We start from the raw sequence: 19,112 nt of genomic DNA on the forward strand, positions 1-19,112 counted from the left end.
GTAACTGTTAAACAGATTTGAGACAGTGATTACCAAATGCAGCTAATTCCTGGGAAAATGTTTTGGTTTTGTTACAGAAATTGTTAAACAGAATCTTCATCTCTCTCCCAGCTCTTGATTTTTACCAAGAGGGATGGCCTGATTCATGGGTTCTTTGTCTCCATCTTCCAGACCTGGGGAAAGTTCTTCTGTCCACTCTTGGGAATCAGACTGTGGACAGAAAATCAGACATAGCAATCAAAACATACCCCTGCCCTCAATATAAAACTTGCCGTCAAGAGCTTCACGGATTCTCCAGAAGCAGGCATTGAGGCAAAGTTTGGAGTGCAAGATGTTTATTAGGGATTAACACCTGAGAAAGGAAGGAGTAGGAAGCAGAATTGGCAGAGGAGAAAACCAAACTATGATAGAGGCCTGACAAACCTTGGCCAACCTGCAAGGGAGCTCCAGAGAGAGTAGTTTCCATCAGAGCATCTTACATCAGACAAAAATGATCAGGCCTTTATATCCCCCGCCTCACTTAGTCACCAAATGTGGGATGCCCCAGGAAGGGCATCATTTTGGGGAAAGGCTGTGCTCTGCAGCTGAGGCAGACCCCGAAGGAGCTGGAGGCCGTCTGCTGACTGGACTTCCCACAGCTGGGCCGCAAGTCCATCCTTGAAAGGGGATCTGATGATGCATCTGTCTACCACAAAGGCCACCAAGACAATGCAGTTGCAAGCTCTCAGGATTTGTGTGGGGGTGGGTGAATAGACAGCAGCAGGAGTTGGTGGTTTGCCTAAAGCCACATGGGGTATTGGTCTTCCTTTGTTTGCATAATGTAAGCTTTCACTTGAGCTCTTAGGGTCATTATGTCTTCTATCTGCATTAGAAAGATGGATCCAGCCTTGCTTTTCAGTTCACATCAAGATTCCAAGATAGGAACAACAGATCTCGCAGGGAAAAGAATCAAGAATTGTCAAGAAATATTTCCCTTTTTCAGTTATTTATTACAGAATAAGAAATCGCTCCAAAACTTACTGGCTTACCACAACAATAATTTATTATTTCTCACAATTATGTGGGTGGAATGGGCTCAGTAGAGTGGTTCTTCTGATTGTGGTAGGCCGAGGTCGCACACGCAGCTGCATTCAGCTGAGAGTTTGGCTAAAGCTGGGTAAGGTAGTCTCCTAGGTAGTCTCCAAGGGAATCTCCTGTCCTGCAGCGCTCTCTCCATATGACCCCTAACCATGTAGTGTCCTGGCCTGGACTTCACAGCATAGCAGCAGGTCTCCCAACCTGAGAAGCAAAAGATGTCCATCCTTTTAAGGCCAGGGTTCAAAAGCCCCAGACTGTTATTTCCATTGCATTCTTTTGGTCAAAGCAAATCACAGAGTAAGGCCATATTCCTCCTGATGGCAAGAATGGCAAAGAATTTGGAACCATCCTTGTCCACTACATTTTCCTAAGCCATTGTGTCTCAACCCTTGCAAATATAGATTCCCAAGGCCTATTTCCAGATATTCTAACTTTACTGGTCTGGGGTAAGACCTGAGCATCAATATTTAGACTTCTTAGGGAATTTAATATGCATCTGGTTTTGGGGAACCCTAAACTGTGATGTCTTTTGTTCCTCTATTGATAAGGAAATGGCTTCCATCTTGCAGGAATCCTGTGTGGCTTACGTTTGGAGAAACTTCTGTTCCGATGCCTAAAGGGTGCTCTAAATCCTGACCTATTTTACTTGCTTACAGGCCAACCGGAAACCTGAGAACATAGATTTACTCTTAACAAACCAGCCATTGATCTGAAGCATCACATTTAGAAAAGTGTCCTCTAGTCAACAGTATTTACTGGTATGGCTCTGGTTCTCTGAAATCCTCAGCCAAAACCTTAAACTAAATTTTAAACCTCAGTTCCCTGCCATGCATTGTAGGTTTACAAGTGATCTTTGTTCTCTCAAAATACTGATAGACCATTGGTAATTTAGACTCGTAGAAGAACTCTTTTATTTACTCAAAACATTAGCTTCCTTTTCCCAGCAGCGTTCTGTCTCATGCTGAAATGATGTGATCCTCATGTGCAAAGTCTTCTGTTACTTTGCAGCAAAGATACAACTAGATCAAGCAGGGTCTCCTGTAAACATCATCCAGAGAAGTTCTCAGCACAGATGTTGCCCACCAGTCACAGTGTGTTTCTGGATATTAATTGTTGATCAAACACTATTGATATCATAGATTGATACAATTAGTTCCATGCCAAAGCAAAAATAAAAATGCTATGATTTAGACTGAAGCCTTATCAGGAGTAAACTTAGCACTTCCATTAGGTGATCGTTAGGTTATTTAATAGATTCCTAACCTGGGGTAAGGGTTTGTGGTTAGGATTCAAGGGGTCAGTGAACTTAGAAGGGAAAGAAATTGCATCCTTATTTTCACTAACCTCTAACTGAAACATCATTTCCTTCCATTATGAATGTAGGCAACAAACCACAGCAGTATTAGCAGTGCCTTTGACTTTGTCACCATAGAAAGCAGAGATATTTTCATATCAAATACAGATGCTGTTGCAAATAGCTAGAAACAATGCTTATGACCATCACTACTTTAAAGTTACAGGAGTTATCAGACCCACAGGTTGCTCTTCTATATGTGTTCATATAGAAGGTTGTATGTTGATGTATCACAAATTCATGTTTAGCTGTTTTGATCATTTCAATGTAATGGCTTCATTTGTAATCTATAATATATATGTATATATATTATGATATGTATCATAATATATATATGAGTGAATCATGTATTTAAAAACATTATTCTGGGGCTTCCCTGGTGGCGCAGTGGTTGAGAGTCCGCCTGCTGATGCGGGGGACGGGGGTTCGTGCCCCGGTCCGGGAGGATCCCACATGCCACGGAGCGGCTGGGCCTGTGGGCCATGCCCACTGAGCCTGCACGTCCGGAGCCTGTGCTCCGCAATGGGAGAGGCCACAGCAGTGAGAGGCCCGCGTACCGCAAAAAAAAAACAAAAAAAACCCACACTTTATTCTGAGAGGTATCTATAGGCTACACTAAATAGCCATAGGGGTCCAAGGCACACAAAAGACAAAGAACCCATGGATTAGACTATTGGAATTGTTGAAAATAATTCATAGACTCTCACCAACCCAAACCATGGACTACCTTTGGTGACCTCAGATTGAGAAGTTATGAGCTTGAATTTTATTTATTTTTTATTACCTTGGCGATTCTCACTACTTCTATTATCATCATACTCAAGTGACATTATAGCTTAGGGATTAAGATAATGAATACTGTGTTAGACCTGGATTAGCTTCCAGCTCTACCACTTACTAGCTGTGTGACCTTGGGCAAGTTACTTAACCTCTCCAGGAGGTCCCTCATCTGTAAACTGGGGTTGATATTAATACCTACCTCTCTTGCAGAAGGATTCATTATTAGAATTAATTAAGATAATGCTCATTTATTACTTGACACTCTGTCTGGCATCTAGTAAGCATGTAATAAATATTTATTTTATTGTCTTTGTTGACCTCTCCTAGCATGAATCTGTTTTCACAGGGCAAGACGCTTCCCCCAACCCCATCTAACAGGGTCCTTAAGAGATATTGTGTCTTAAAGGCTCAGATGATGAAATGGGCTGAGTATTATTCATCAGATAGGACTAGAAATATGGCAGTTGTATCCAGTTTTCCCTTCACCATAACAAGGAAACTGTCTTGATGAGAGATGGAAGAAGTAGAGGGGACTGGGGAGGTGTTCCATGTTTTGCTGCATGGCAGTCTAACAAAAGTATATGAAAATCACTAAATTTAGTGATGAGATGTTTCTAAAGCATTGAGTCCCTTCTAGTTTAACAATAATCTGAAACATCCCTGTTGACAATAAATGAAGCATCCAGCCTTAATGCTTTTGTTCTGGTTTTGTTTTGTTTTGTTTTTTTTCATTTGTACTGAGCTTCTAACATATAGAAACAGGGAAGAAGGGGAATATAGGAGCTTAGATTTAGAGAGTAAAAAATAATCTAGCAAAAACAAAAAACCAAGTGTTTGGCAACTTCTTGCTCTTCTGCTGTCCAGCATGGAGATGTGGGTGTTATTTTTGTTCCTCTATTTATTTTTTTATGCAGCAACCGGAGTCCCAAGGTTTCTATTCTGGCACCAGCTCTGTCTTCTTGGAGCTACTTGCCAGAGGGGGACTTCCCACTTTTGCCTTTGTTTCCTTCAATTGCTTCTCTGTATCCTCCCCACTTATTGTTTTTAGTTATAGGGTTCATCTCATCATCCCTGTGTTGGGCAGAAGGAAAAAGCACAACAGAGAACACGTTAAATTTCTTCAAGATTCATTTTTGTGAGTTTGGCAGCATCAGTAGGTGGGTTTTTTCTTTTCTTTTTTAGTTAAAAATTGAATAATATCCAAAAATACGTATCATACTTGTGTAAGATAAAGCAATGATAAATGAATACCCTTGTGCTTACCAGTCATTTAGGAAATGCAGCATTACCAGCAGCCCATCCCCGTCCCTCACTGGCCCTGGAGGTAAACCACTGCCCTGGATTTTTTTATCACCCTTTTCCTTTTTTAAAAAAATTAATAGTTTTACTGCAGATATACATCTCCATAAATTATATTTTACTTTTCATGTTTAATTTTATATAAAAGGAATTATTCTGTATGATTTTGCAATATACTTTTGCTCTTCAGTACTTTGAGAGTCATCATGTTGATACATGCAAAATTGTGCTTTGTTCCTTTACATTGCTGCATAGTATTCCATTGTGTGATTATATCATTTGTCCATTCCACTGCTGATGGGCATTTGGGTTGTTTCCAGCTTTTTGCTACTATAAATATTGCTGCTGTACACAGTCTTGCAAATGTCTCCTTGGGCCTGCGTGCAAGACTTTCTCTAAGAATAATTCCTAGAGGTGGAATGGATGAGTTCACAGGGTTTGAGCATCTTCACCTTCCTTAGGTAATGCCAAACTGTTTTCCAAATTCATTGTATTCTTTCCGGTAATGTACAAGGGTTCTGGTTATTCCACTATCTCGCACACTCTTGGACTTGTCTCTAGGCATCTTTCAGCTGGGCTTGTTAAGTGGAAGGGGGCACTTAATGTCTTTTCCCATGTCTAATAAACATGGTCTGTCTTCTTTTTCTCTTGCTCTCTTTCCCATCTTCTTCTCTGGCTACCATCAGTTGAAGGACTGTAGCATCCACACCCAGTGAAAGGGTGGAGTGGACATGTCATATCCAAGTCTTGGTACTGCTTTGGTTGTGTGGATGCACTTTTCTTTCTGGATGGCCTGGGCTGATGCTGGCTATCAAAATAACCAGCTTTAAAAAAAATTAGAAATTTATTCCTTCAACACCTTATCACTTCAGCTTACCAACAATGGCTCAGTATAAGAAGCAACTAATAAAATAGGCATTTCAACTTAAGCCTGGATTTGCGGACAAGGCCTAGACCACAGGGAGAACCTGAATCTTTTTTCTAACACAGCACAAATCCCCTCACTTCCATCACTTTTCCATTGAAACGACAAGGAAGTGAAGTTTTTTAGCCAGTCGCTTTGCTGTGGGTCTTACCAGAAAATTAAGAAGAATAGTAATTGGCAAATACTACTCACCCAGTTCTTTAGCTAGCCTTTCTCACATCTGCTTTATAGGATCCTTCTCACTGACCTGATTTACTCACTTCCTACTGCTTGACACAGAAACCACAAAGAACTACTTCAAAAGAAAAACACTGATTTTATACAAACCAATAAAAAAACGTACAGCATTTTGGGGGACATAAAAAAACAATGGCTACCCTACATTATAAATTCTAGAATGAAACAGTTTTTGCCTTGTGGTGTTTTAAGAAAAGCCACAAATTTTAAAAGATGCTATTCAAGAACACTCTGAATATGTGTTTTTAAGTTGTTTAAACTTTTTCCCTTTTACAATAGCCTCATTAACTGGTCTTAACTAGTCTCCTTTCTCTCCAACCTACCTTTCTTTCTGTGCTTTTTCCAAAATGCAAGTCCGATCCTGTTTTTCCTTGTTTAAAATCCCTCACTAACTCCCTGATACCTGAAGAATAAAGTCTGAACTCTTTACATAGAAGAGTAAAGATGTTTGGTCTGGCTTCTGCTTCCTTCCTCAACCTGGACTCTCACTCTCCCTCCTTCTTAACTAGAATCCTGAAAAACAAAACAAAACACCTTATAATTCCCCAAGCACACCTTACTGTTCTGTCAGCCAGTAATTCCCATGGATTCCCTCTGCTTTTCTTATAAGGCCTTTCCTACTCCTCTGACTGCCTGGAAAACCCCCATTTGCCTTTCAGAGCTAAGTTCCAGCATCACCTCTAGGAAGCCCTTCTCCCAGAATTCCTCCTTCTCTGCATCTCTCTCTATGTACATCCCCTGTTGCATGTACCACACTGGGTTTTCATTTGCCTCTTCAATTGCCTTCTTCCTCTATTTGACGCTGAGCTCCTTGAGGACAGGAATAATGTACGATTTATGATTGTAGCAAACCCCTTAGCACAGTTCCTGGCACTCAGTAAATGTTCAGCGAATTAGAATTAAAATCAAATTGTCCCCTACCTTATACCCACACCCCTGTCATTTGTGTGTATATTCAATTACTACAATTCTCAAGGAATGCAAGTACACACCAGAATGTCTTCTAGGAAATAGACTAGACATGCTGAGATGATGAATAGTTCAAAACAATGCCCATCAAATGAAAGGATGCATTGTTTATGTCCACTGAAGACTATTTCCTTTCTGTGTTACATAAGAGAAAAAAGGAGAAATATTCTGGGAAAAAAATTTATGGAAGGGGTTGTAGAAGTTTCATTATCTCACTGGCTGACTAGTGTGTCCTGTCCTTTAAAAAAAATTGAATTCTCAGTATTTGAGGGTTTTTTTCCCCTTTTCTGAAAAAAACATACAGCTTGCTTCTTGAAAACAAAGGCAATAATAAACAATAGCAACTCCCAATTTTACTCTGATTATTTGCCAAGAGTCGTTTTAGTTCAGGTGGTTCTATTTCATGAAAGAGGACTGATGAGCTTAAAAAGAAGGCTACTAAATTAAGCTACCCAAATATGCACTTAGTTAATACTCAGGGGGCTAATTTATTGTATTATTTAAACTATAAATTGGATGGCAGATCTATTTGCTGAGGTATAACAGCTCAGCAATGATGCATAATTTTCTCTTAGCTATTGAGTTGTTTTCAATAATCTATTGAAATTTAACCAAGAACCATTTCATTATGGGAAGTGAATAAATACTAAGAAGGCTAACATTTAAAGTATAATCTGCACATGGAGAACAGGTTTTAAAAATTAATGTTATTGAGGAACAAAGAGGAATGGGGGGTTACCTTTTAAACAATAACTTCGTTGTTTCAATTTGAAGCATAACCAGATTTACAAAGTTGTTTGTGGGAATAGTAAATGGAGCCAGTAAACAAACAAGGTAGAGCGTGGAGTTGGGTAGAGAAGTGGGCAGCATGAAGGAACAAAATAAAGTTGTGTTGCAGTATTGCTACGTTGTCAGCTGGACTAAGGGCATTATTTTTGCCTTGCACTCTTTCGTTTAGCAGTAAAGACAGTGTGCCTTGTTCTGTTTCAACAAATGGCATCATTGAAAATGTTGCACCGTTTGCCATATTTTGTCTTCTAAATTCCTGGAACCTGGGGGCATTTGCGGGTCTGGGGTCCCCTTAGGCTGTGTGTCAGGAACACAGTTGAATGTAGATACCCTCTCTGGTCAGGAGTGGCCCCAAAAAGACCACCTTTGGAGTGTCTTAGGGGCTCTGATACACAGAAGGATCCTGACAACTTGGTGGTGTGGTCTTGAAACTATTACTGCCAGTAATACTAGAACTCAGTGGGGACAGGCAGGAATGGAAGCAGGCAACAGGACCTTCTTACCTTCCTGCAAATATTTGAAACCCAGACCATCTGATATCCTGCGCCAAAGTTTCAGAGAAGATAATTTACCCATTTGAACGGATATTTCTTTGATTTATTTTGGGAAAGGGGAAGAATGCCTTAATGTCTCATGTTTCCCCAGGAACATCAAAATGTCAGAGAACCAGTGGTCTGAGAGTAAACCAGCTTGGGAGGGAGGGGAGCCACTGATCTGTAGTGTTTGCCAATTTCCGTGGTGTAAATGCTCCCACCATGGCTGATTTCAGGCTACCAACATGATGTCACCAAATGTGGAGTGGGGCAGCCACGTGCATAATCCAATCTCCTAAACCAGTGGGAAAGAATTCCAGCACACCACTGCTGGAGCTAGCCTGCACTACTGTTTGCAGGAAGCAAAATTTTGGCAAGTTGGCTGGCTCTTGTTTCCATGTTAGCCAGAAGACAGTGAGCCAGGATCTAAGTCCTCACAACACTCCTGACAGAGAGCATTTGCTGCTATAACCTCTGCCCTCTCCTCCCCCATTCTCATTCTCTCTTCCCAAAGAAAACTACAAATGTGGATCATAAAGCTAGATATTGAGTAAGGGTAGTTAATGAACTGGATTGTGCTTTTTATCCTCTTGTGGATATCTAATACACAAACTGGACATGGAGGGAGTAAAGTTTTGATTACTTTTTGATTGCATGAAACCCTATGTTGTAAAGTGGGTTCTTAAAAGGGAAAAAGGACACAACAGCTTTTGCCATTCTGCTGAGACAAGTAAGGTCTTGCTTGCTTGACATTTCTGTGTGGGGAGAAGAGGGTGTTTGGCATTGCATGAGGTGAAAGGGGGTAGAAAGAATGGCATGGATCCTGGTGTTGTCAGGCTTAAGGGATACAATTCACTCTAGACAGTTAAGCCTATTGACAGAGGTTTGATTTCTTATTTAAGTTGCTTTCTTACTTTAACTGGAATATTCTTTCCCATGGGAAGGAAAGATTCATAGCACGGAAATAAAAGAAGCCTGGAAGAGAAATATTTCCCCTCCTAAAGAAAATATTATAATCTATCTTTCCCCTTCTAAAGAAAATATTATAACCTATCTTTCTGAAGAAGTATAGTAAGGAAGTGTACAGTTCCTAGTAACTTCTAATCTTTTTCTGCTCTTAAAGGGAAAACATATTCCTTTGACCATAAAAATTCAGATAATAATAGTATGATGACCTTTGGTTGAATGCTTATTATTTACCTGTATGATACGTGGTGCAAGCTTAATACATATCTGTGGACCAAGTGCCATGTAACATTTTATATGCATTATTTCTATGAATTCTCACAGAAAGTTAAATATTCTTAACATGACTAACCATTCCAGATCGCCTGGCACTTTTTCAGTGTTAGCACTAAAAGTTTTATGTTCGCAGTAACTCCTCAGTCCTGGGCAAACTGGGACAACTGGTCACCCTAATTCTTATCTCCATTTTACAGATGGGAAAATAGAGTTAGTTAAGTCATTGTGCCCAGGTCATGGAGCTGGGCTCCAACCCAGATCTGCTAAATCCTGAGTCCATGCCTTTAAGCTTTTATTGTTGTTCTTAATAGAGTGGGGTTGGTTTGACCCATGCTATTATTGTGTCATAATCAAAAGTGGAAATCCTAAATTATGATATTGTTGCAACTGATTAAGTTAGATGGTGCACCTAGAGAGCCTCTTGGGAACTGTAAGGTAGCATCAAAGCTCTATATTGACTACTCTAGAAACGATGCCACTGCAATGGCTACATTTAGGTCAGCTAAAGCACCCTTTCCCCTCAATAATTATTTGCTACCCTAGAACTTACAGTGGTGAATCTGAAGGCATTTTCCCTGAGTGTTGTGGGAGCAGCCCTGAGCCTTGACCTTCACTTTGTTTTTTGGTTTTTTTTTTTAAAGTGACTTGCCTCACTCTTCATTAGGAGGTGGCTGCTAACAAGCTTTGGCTTATTTTTTATTCTCATTACCAAGTACCCTTTCTTTTTAGTGTATTTTTTATTTGAGTGCATATTTATTTATTTTCTACTCAGGGTTAGTGTCTGAAAACAAAAAGGTAAGAGTTTGTAAATGTGGAATGGAATAAAAATAATAAAAGAAATTTAGTGTAAATCAGCAACTAACAAACAAGATTCTCTTGAGTGTCTGTATCAACCTGTAGTAGAAAACAAGGACTATAAACTATCCTGTATCACCTGCCTCCCAAATCTGCTTCTGCCATGTGCCTCTCTTCTTCTTTCTTGGTTAATAACATCACTTCTTGCAAAGCTGCACATGTCAGAAGCCTGAAATGGGGAGGATGTTTGTGTGTTGGAGGGTGGGGGGTGCTTTCACTTAAACTTTGTGTCTGAGTAATCACTAATTTTATTATTTCTACCCCAGCATCTCTCTTCCCTTCCCCTTCTCACCATCTGTCACATGAGCGTACATCATCTCTCACCTGGAGATCTAGTCTCCTCATTTGCCTCGTTACTCCAGTATCACTTCCTTCCAAATCAGCCCCCTCGTTACATATTAAGTCATCTTTCTACAATGCAGATCTGAGCGTATCACTACTCTGCTTAAAACCCTCGAGAATATATCCAGAATAGGCAAACCCATAGAGACAGAAAGTAGATTAGTGATTGCCAGGGACTGGCAGGAAGAAGGGAATGGAAAGTGATTGCTAATGAGTATAGGGTTTCCTCTGGGGTGATGAAAACGTTCTGCAACTAGATAGTGGTGATGGTTGCACAACACTGTGAATATACTAAATGCTACTGAATTGTTCACTGTAAAATGGTTAGAATGATAATTTTATATTATGTGTATTTTAACACACACACGCATACACACACACACACACAAATCCTATAGGATAAGGTCCATGCATCCCAGCAGCATGTCATATGGGGTTTACCTGTTCAACGGTCCCTTCTGCTTTCCCACTAACTCTTTACAATTGGAACCTCTTTTGAATTACTGCACGTGCCATGCAGTTTCATGCCCCACAGTTTTTTGCTTTTGTTTTTTTTTAATTTATTTATTTTTGGCTGCGTTGGGTCCTCGTTGCTATGCGCGGTCTCCTTCCAGTTGCGGCAAGCAGGGGCTACCCTCCGCTGCTGCGTGCGGGTCTCTCACTGTTGTGGCCTCTCCTGCCGCGGAGCATGGGCTCCAGGCGCGCAGGCTTCAGTAGTTGTGGCATGTGGGCTCAGTAGTTGTGGCTCGCGGGCTCCAGAGCCCAGGCTCAGTAGTTGTGGCACACGGGCTTAGTTGCTCCTTGGCATGTGGGATCTTCCTGGACCAGGGCTCGAACCCGCGTCCCCCACATTGGCAGGAGGATTCTCAACCACTGCCACCAGGGAAGCCCTCCCCTCTGTTTTTGAACTCACAGTTTCCTTTGTCTTTAGTGTATCCCTTTCCCCCTCCCCACCCACCATTGTCCGGTGATCTGCTCCTCCAAGACTCCCAGGAAGTCTCCCCTGACACATCTATGTCAACACACCCATTGTGAATTTCCCTCTATATTTCATCTCAAAAGGCACAACTGAGAAACCTTTATTGCCACGTCCACGTTTCTAGTTGCAGGGAGCATTGTATTGTTTTCTAAAACGTAAAGTGGAATGAAGCTTTAAAGTGTTTTGTATAACCCTTTGAAAATTCATGACATCTGGAACACATGAGTTTAGGGGTTTCAGTTCTAGTGTGAAAGCACCCAAAAAATACCGTTTCTGGTGATGAGACCATTTCTATCCAGGAGGCCTTGAGATTAATCTTGTCACATTTAAATATGTAATCATGACCCTGTCACATTTTTTTACACAGCTCTAAAAACTCTGTAGTGATTTGTGTTCTTGATTCGTGAGTGGTGAGTGGCTTGGCTATAAACAGCAGAGTGGGTTTTTTTTCAGCACTCATAAATTTATTTCTGAGGTTAACTTCAGTAAAATGCTGTATGGGAATCTGATAGAGAACATCGAGAATTTTGTGGTATGTGAAAAAGACTTTGTTCCTAAATGAGCTTTTCTTTCCAATCTTAATGACATCATTTATGATGTCATTTGGTCATTACATATGGCAGCTCAGAATTGGACCAGGGATCAGGCAACTCACTGTGAATAAGAATTATAACACCTAACCCCTGTCATCTCTTCTTTACCACTTGTTTATCATGGATGTAGAAGGTGGATGTATGTATGCGAGAGACTGTGTGTGTGTGTGCGTGTGTGTGTGTGTGTGTGTGTATAAACACCAGGAGAGCAGATGATCAGGAAAAAATACACTAAGGTGAGGTCATGAGTAGATGTTAACCAAATTTCTCTTTGTATTCTCCCTTGATGTAGAAACAGAACTGCCTGGTTTCTCACAAAATAGAAAGTTGGTTTAAATAGCAGTTCTCAAAGCGTAGTCTTTGGACCAACAGCACCAACGTTACTTTGGAACTGTTTGAAACACAAATTCTTAGGGGCCTCCCTGGTGGCGCAGTGGTTAAGAATCTGCCTGCCAATGCAGGGGGCACAGCAGTCTGCTTTAACAAGCTCAGGTACTTTTATGCACGTTTGTTTGAGAACTACTGTGTTAACTCGCTTAAACCAAGATTTTTCCATGCTAATGTAGGAACACAATGTTCTAGGTTGGTTAGGTTGATGCAAGCATTTTGATCTTGGAATTTGAATACCGATAATTACTGGAAGAATAATTACAACGGCTGATATTTCTTAAGTACCATCCCAGGCCAGGCACTGTGCCAAGTATTCCAATATTATTCCATTAATTCCTTATACAACTATCCCAGGACATAATATTTTATTCTCTGTTGTACAGTTAAGGAAACAGAAACTCAGAGACATGAAGTTAATTGCCCAAGGTCACACAGCTTGCTGTGCCTCTGGTCGTGCTCCTGCACTTTGACTCCCGAGCCCAGGCCATCAAGCACTGTGCTATTCCCCCATTAGTGGCAGCTCTGGTCTGGAGGACAGGATGACCTTTAGCTCCTGAGTACTCAGTTTGTTACTGTTCTGGATGGTTGCCACCAAACTCATTTCCAGCTTAAGCAGCTGGGTTTTGTCATAAACATGACTTCGTCAAATGTCCTCGGCTGAGCTGAAGCTGCATAGAAATCGCTCATCGGATTCCTGCCAAGGCCGGAGAATTGGATGAGAAGCTACAGGAAAAGAATTCTAGCCTGGGATAGTGGGGGCAGCAGAAGTTTCCCTCCAGAGCCACATGCACGGGCTCTTGTCACAGATGTGTTTACTTTCAGTCTGTGACAAAAAGTGGGACACGGGGGGTTTCCAGATGCAAGCTGGAACACAAATGGTAGATGGACGCCACTGTCAGAGCAGCAAGGCACAGGCGACGGCTAATGGAGGGTAGCATAGAGCAGATGTCTCCAGTGGTATATGAGGGGTAAGGGCCAATCTCATTCCTCACCTACCTCAGAGGGCTGTTCAGAGGCGAGTGAAACGTTCTGGGACTAAGCCGTAAAGTTCTGTTCAAAGTAAGGAATTATTGTGTAAGTAATTTGATTAAAAACACTGATGTTTGCATTAGAAGCCAGGGTTCTAGCTGCTTCCTCCACTTACAATTGTATGACCTGGACAAGCCCCCTTATAGCTCCAAACAGTCTCCTCGACGCTGCTGTGAAGGGTGCTCTCTGCCGTTGTTCAGGGCACAGCTTCTACAGCTGTAAGCTGCAAAATAAAATTCATCTAATAACGTTGATCCACTTATCTCAGAGCAAGGTTGGAAGATGGTGGGTGTTGGGGGGAGGGGGTAATATAATCAACACACTATGCAAATATACATATATATATATATATTTTTTTTTTTCTGCTTCAGGTCTTTTCAGATTGATGCAGGTACAAGGTCGGCCGCTAATAAAGGGACTTTTTAAAAGTAGCCTTTAATTCTTGATTGTGATTCAGCAGCTAGAAGTCACTGAATGTGATTGCTTTACTGCATGTGTTCACTTACATCAGCCACTACTAACTCCTGTCCGTTCTCCACATGTGCAACAGGACCCCTCAGGCCACAGGGATCTCTCCTGCATGCGGCCTCCCAGCACTCAGTGTCGGTTCTTTCCCTTTTTGAATCATGAAGGCCTGCCCTTGTTGTAGAGAGGTCCTTGGGACATTGGCTGAAGCCAGACTTTCCGAGTGCAGAGCCTGGCGTTAAGGGTGGCCCCTTGTAGGCTCTTGTGTGAGTCTGAACTCACCTCAACTACAGAAGTTTTAAGGATGCTTTATATATCCTGAGAGGTGACAGAGGGGTCCATTGTTATCCAAACTTGTTGAGTTTACCCCTAAGACTAGTGGATTCCGTTATATGTAAATTATACACAGAATTTGGGGAGAAGTATACTGATACCCCCATTTTACTTTGAAATGTGTCAAAAAAATAAGGTGGATTAATAGATGAATAGTGAGATCCATCTGTAAGAAGAAAAGTGAGTGTTAATGAGAATATCGAAATGGTGCATATATGAAATTCTTTCAAATTTGCTGTGTTTGAAAATGTTTCATAATAAAATGTCAGGAGAAATAGAATGTTCTAACTCTTTGCTGCTCAAAAATGGGCTCTTAAAATTTCAACTATCAAGGATTTCTCTTTTGTTATTGTTTTAATTTTTTGGAGGATCAAAATATCTCCTTTATTAATGGTACAGGCTAAGGCGGAAGGTATAGCTTAGTGTGACAGCCAAGTGGACCAGCTAACTGAAGGGTGGAATTAGGCAGATTCCTCCACCCAGTTGCAGGCAGAGCTGGTCTGGGGTAGGTCTCCCCACCTTAGTGCCATAACCGGGTGAGAATTACAGCACAGCACGGAGGCGCAGACAGCTTCGTCCCAAGAGGAAAAAGACAAGGAGGAATTTTCCAGTTCTATACATGTCAAAGATGAACGCAACTTGGTATAAAATTGAATAACTACACAATCTTAAAACTTTCTTACCTTAAGGTACCTATTATTAATGCTATCAAAAGCAGACAATCAACATATCCAAAGGCATGGATTGATATAATATGTTCTTTATTTCATGTAAGCTTTAAGAATACTTAAATCCAAATTAAAACTTGCCATTTATCTGGAATATCCGATTCTCTAGATTTCAGTTTTTCTTCTGTTTTTCTTCTTTAAGGTAATTGTTCGAGGTGGAGGCCACATTTTGCCCTATGATCAGCCTTTGAGATCTTTTGACATGATTAAACGATTCATTTTTGAAAGAGGATGGGATCCTTATTGATGGATCAGCTACTTTCCTAAAAGAGAACGTCAGGGATTTTAATCTTTGAAAAGAAAATTTTCAAAACAGAAAATGTCACATAAATAGGAGAATTATCTTTTTAAATCTGCAAAATGTTTCTCATCAATAAAAATTATCCTTGAAATGAGTGAGGTTCTGTTTTGGAGGATCACTACAAAATTAACTGTAAGAAGGTGCTGTGCATGAGTTAGAATTACATCTTTTAACTTAAGGGATGGAAAGGATGGATTCTGAGACACCGATTCAGATGGAAATGGATAAATAAATGGGATATTGGGGCCTTGAATAGGAATTTTAAATTCCTTCTAAAATGATGTGAAAAGTGCAGTAAATGAATAAAGTTGTAACTACATCTTGTTCTACAAATAACAGAAAAGTTTATCATACCATGCATCTGAAGGTGTTTGGTAAATATCCGGTAAGAACATCTGACATCATTCCAGAGGAATGGGTGACCTTATAATAGTGGTGAGGAAGAGACTTTGGAATGTAGAAAGTCTTAGCAAGAAAGGTAGCTTGGAATTCTTTGAATCAGAAATCTTATATGTAAAAGAAATGATGTACTGATTGACGATAAGCAGAGGATCTTAATCAGAGAACATACTAAATCTTTGCCTTTTCTTTCTTCTTTTTGTTTTGTTTTTTTTAGTTTGTCAGTTCATTTGAAATATACGCATTTATCAAATAGCCTGCAGGCCACATTAGTTATGAGACATTTTTAATTGGGGTTTTAAATTCTGTACTTCTTTTAGCCAAATAAAGAATAACCTAATTTTGTATAATAATTGTTGGAATATCAAAAAAATTTGAGATCATCTTGCATCAAGATATATACATCTATAAATATGCATACATGAGTAATTTTCCAACTAAAATATCACATCTCGGCACATCTTTCCTATTTATGCATCACATGCTCACATCTCTAATTCTACAGCACATTTGGCTTTTTCCACATCATTTCCCCCTCATATTACCCATCTATGAATTGGCTCACTGGGGAACTAAATTTAAAAAGTCAAAGCCTCTTGCTGAAGATATTTTATTGAGTTCTTTTAATTTCTCATTTTGTTCCTGATTTCATTCAGGGTTGAGATTTTCCTTTTTTTTTTTATACATGTTGTTCATTGTGCCCATATACTGTGAGACCTCAAATTGAACATTCTGATCAAAAGCAAATTTTAATTATTGCAGAGAATAAACTGGGGGAAGTGTGCACAAAGCTTTGCATATAGCCCCACATGCAAATTAAATAGTTGCATTTGGTCCCAATAATATGTAGTGGAAAGAGCACCAACTGTGGCTGGGAGACCTGGGATTTGGTCCCAGGTGTGTCGCACATGCACTGGATGTTTTGGATAAGTCGTCTCACTGTACTGGCCTCCCAAAGTCTCAAAGAAGATAGCCAGAAGAGATTTCTGAGGTTCCTTCCAGCTCATATATCATTGTCATAGTTGACAAGGAACCATGTTTGTTTCACCAAGGAACCATGAGACGATATAGGCAAGCCTCACTATTAGTGGATTCCATATTTGCATCCCCTACTGATTAAAATTGACTTGTAATCCCCAAATCAATACTTGCTCACTTTGTGGTCATTTGTGAACATGCACAGAGTGATGACGAATTTGAGTTACCCAATGTGCACATTCTCAGCTGAGGTCAAACGAGGCAACACTGCCTTCTTGTTTCAGCTCTCCTAATGTAAACAAGCATCCTTTTGGCAGTCTACTTAGTGCCACATTTTCTGCATCTTTGTGCTTTTGCTATTTAAAAGGACTCCCAAGCATAGTGCTGAAGTGCTAGTGTTCTTGAGCACAAGAAGGCTGTGATGTGCCTTATGGCGAAAAGATGTGTGTTAGATAAGGTTCGTTTAGGCGTGAGTTATATGCTGTTGGCTATGAGGTCAATATTATTGAAGCAACGATATATGTTAAATAAGGTTTCTTTAACACACATAAAACAAGGTTATGTTTTGATTGGATGACCAAAATGTTGTGACCAAAGGCTAGTAGCAACCAAATCCTGGATTTCCCTGGGAGCAGTGTTTCAGAACTCTAATTCAGTGTTTAGGGAGGTGTTATAGAAAATATCTACAGTGAACAGGCAGAATGGAGTGTTCTTATGGAACACTTAGAGTAGGAATCAACACAAAATCAGAGCTCAATAAGTAGAAGTGGTAGATGTTGTCATTATTTTAGATGTTGTCGTTTTTATCATCTCCCTGTCCCAGGCACTAGGCCAGTGGGGACTGTTGGGGACAACATGCCAGGCCTTCCCAGAGCAACCCTAGCCAAGTCCCTTGAGGCTACAGTCCTATGGAGACTGAATCTGGCAGGAATTTTACATTAAAAGAAGGGAGGGGAGGGTAGTTCAGAGACTAAAGAAAAGCAAAATTTTGAATTTAATTGGAGAGAGTCCTTTGTGGAGAGACTCTCCCAGTTGGGTAGGCATCCTCCATGAGACACACCAGTCCATTAAGGTGCCCTCCCTTAGTCCAGACAAGAGACAGGCAGAAAGTGTCACATGACTGCCGTTACTGCAAGCAGACAACTTATATAAACAAGGGGAATTATAGTGAGGACAGGTGAGGCATCTTCTCAAGCTTCTGGGTCCAGCATACTGCCCGTGACTGCGACGTACACGCCTGTAGGATGTTATCATTGTGGTTCATTTCATAAAAACAAAGTCTTCAAATAGTAGGATCTCTATAACTCTTTGCCATGCGATGGGAAATGGCCGGGTCAGTCTCTCGTACCACATGGGCTATCTCAGGGCAGTGTATTTAAAGGAGCTGTAGAACCTGAGAATGGGTCCTGCATTCTTTCTTTCTTTGACAGAAAGACGAGGCTTGCAGATGAGTGAGTGGCTATTGTTAGTATGTCATCTAGCAGATATTTTTTAAAAAAGTAAACACATAATCTGCCCTTTCAAGGTAGAAGTGATACTTTAAAAATTAGTGAGAATGTAATTTCTTTTCAAAAGAAATTTAATCTATGGCAAGAGCATTTTGAAAACAGATGTTTGGAAATATTTCCATTTACTGTGTGTGCATTACCAAAAAAAAAAAAATCCTTAACTCAGGAAAAATTTCAACAAATGTCTTTACATAAAAGATGGGATTGAAAAATGCATGTTGGGAGTTAATCAAGCTCATCTAATGAGGTATTGCTTCCATTTGGATCTACATCTCTGGAATGTGTCTTTTTCAGCTCTGATGGACTTGGAGACCAAGTGTCAAAATAAACTGAACATATAACCAGACATTTGAATGTTATCTCACAAAAGGGTAATCCAAGATTTTCAAACATGACAAAGCATATTCAACACATTGCTCCTATTAAAAATACTAACAGTAATATTTTAGAAAGTATAAATATTTTGTACTACTAAAAATCAATTTTTAAGAATTAAGTATTTAAAATGTCATCCTTTATCATTTTAAAGTTTCCATTTTAATTAATATTTCATAGTATAAATGTTCTTAGTATAGTAGTGGCATGGTTATACTTTATAAATGAGTGAATAATTATACATATTTTGGTATGCCTTCAGCAATTTTTTAACAAAAGGGGTGACATAGCATAAAGGTTTGGAGAACACTGAGAGGACAGAAAAAGTCTACATTTAACAGTGGCCTTAAACTATGCACTGATTTTGTTAAGTTAAAAAAAGCAAGGCATCTAAAAATATAGTATGTTTCATTTATAAGAAAGGAAGGGAGAAAGGAAGGAAGGGAAATAAAATCAAACAAATAAATAAATAAGGGAGGGAGAGAGACACACAGAAGTTTTGTAAGGAATAGAGCCTCTGGAAAGATAAACAAGGAACCAATAACGGTAGGGGAGGAAGTGTCGACAATGTGTTACTGGGCATGGGTGTGAAAGAGACAATTTTTTAAGTATATTTTGATTTTTATACCATT

The 19,112-nt window shown here is 40.0% G+C and overlaps 1 protein-coding gene across 1 annotated transcript in view; it reads left to right on the top strand.

Moving 5' to 3' along the window:
- CPVL (carboxypeptidase vitellogenic like) overlaps positions 1-15,166 on the top strand; it is a gene marked incomplete at both ends in the record, with an annotated part of 101,124 nt that extends 85,958 nt beyond the window's left edge. The window contains one exon of the mRNA XM_082662485.1: positions 15,062-15,166. Coding sequence (XP_082518611.1) covers positions 15,062-15,166 — 105 coding nt within the window. The remainder of the gene's footprint in view (positions 1-15,061) is intronic.
- Between the last annotated feature and the right edge of the window lie 3,946 nt (positions 15,167-19,112).

The sequence above is a fragment of the Grampus griseus genome (genome assembly GCF_964374135.1).
Source record: "Grampus griseus genome assembly, chromosome: 9".
Classification (NCBI taxonomy): Eukaryota; Metazoa; Chordata; class Mammalia; order Artiodactyla; family Delphinidae; genus Grampus; species Grampus griseus.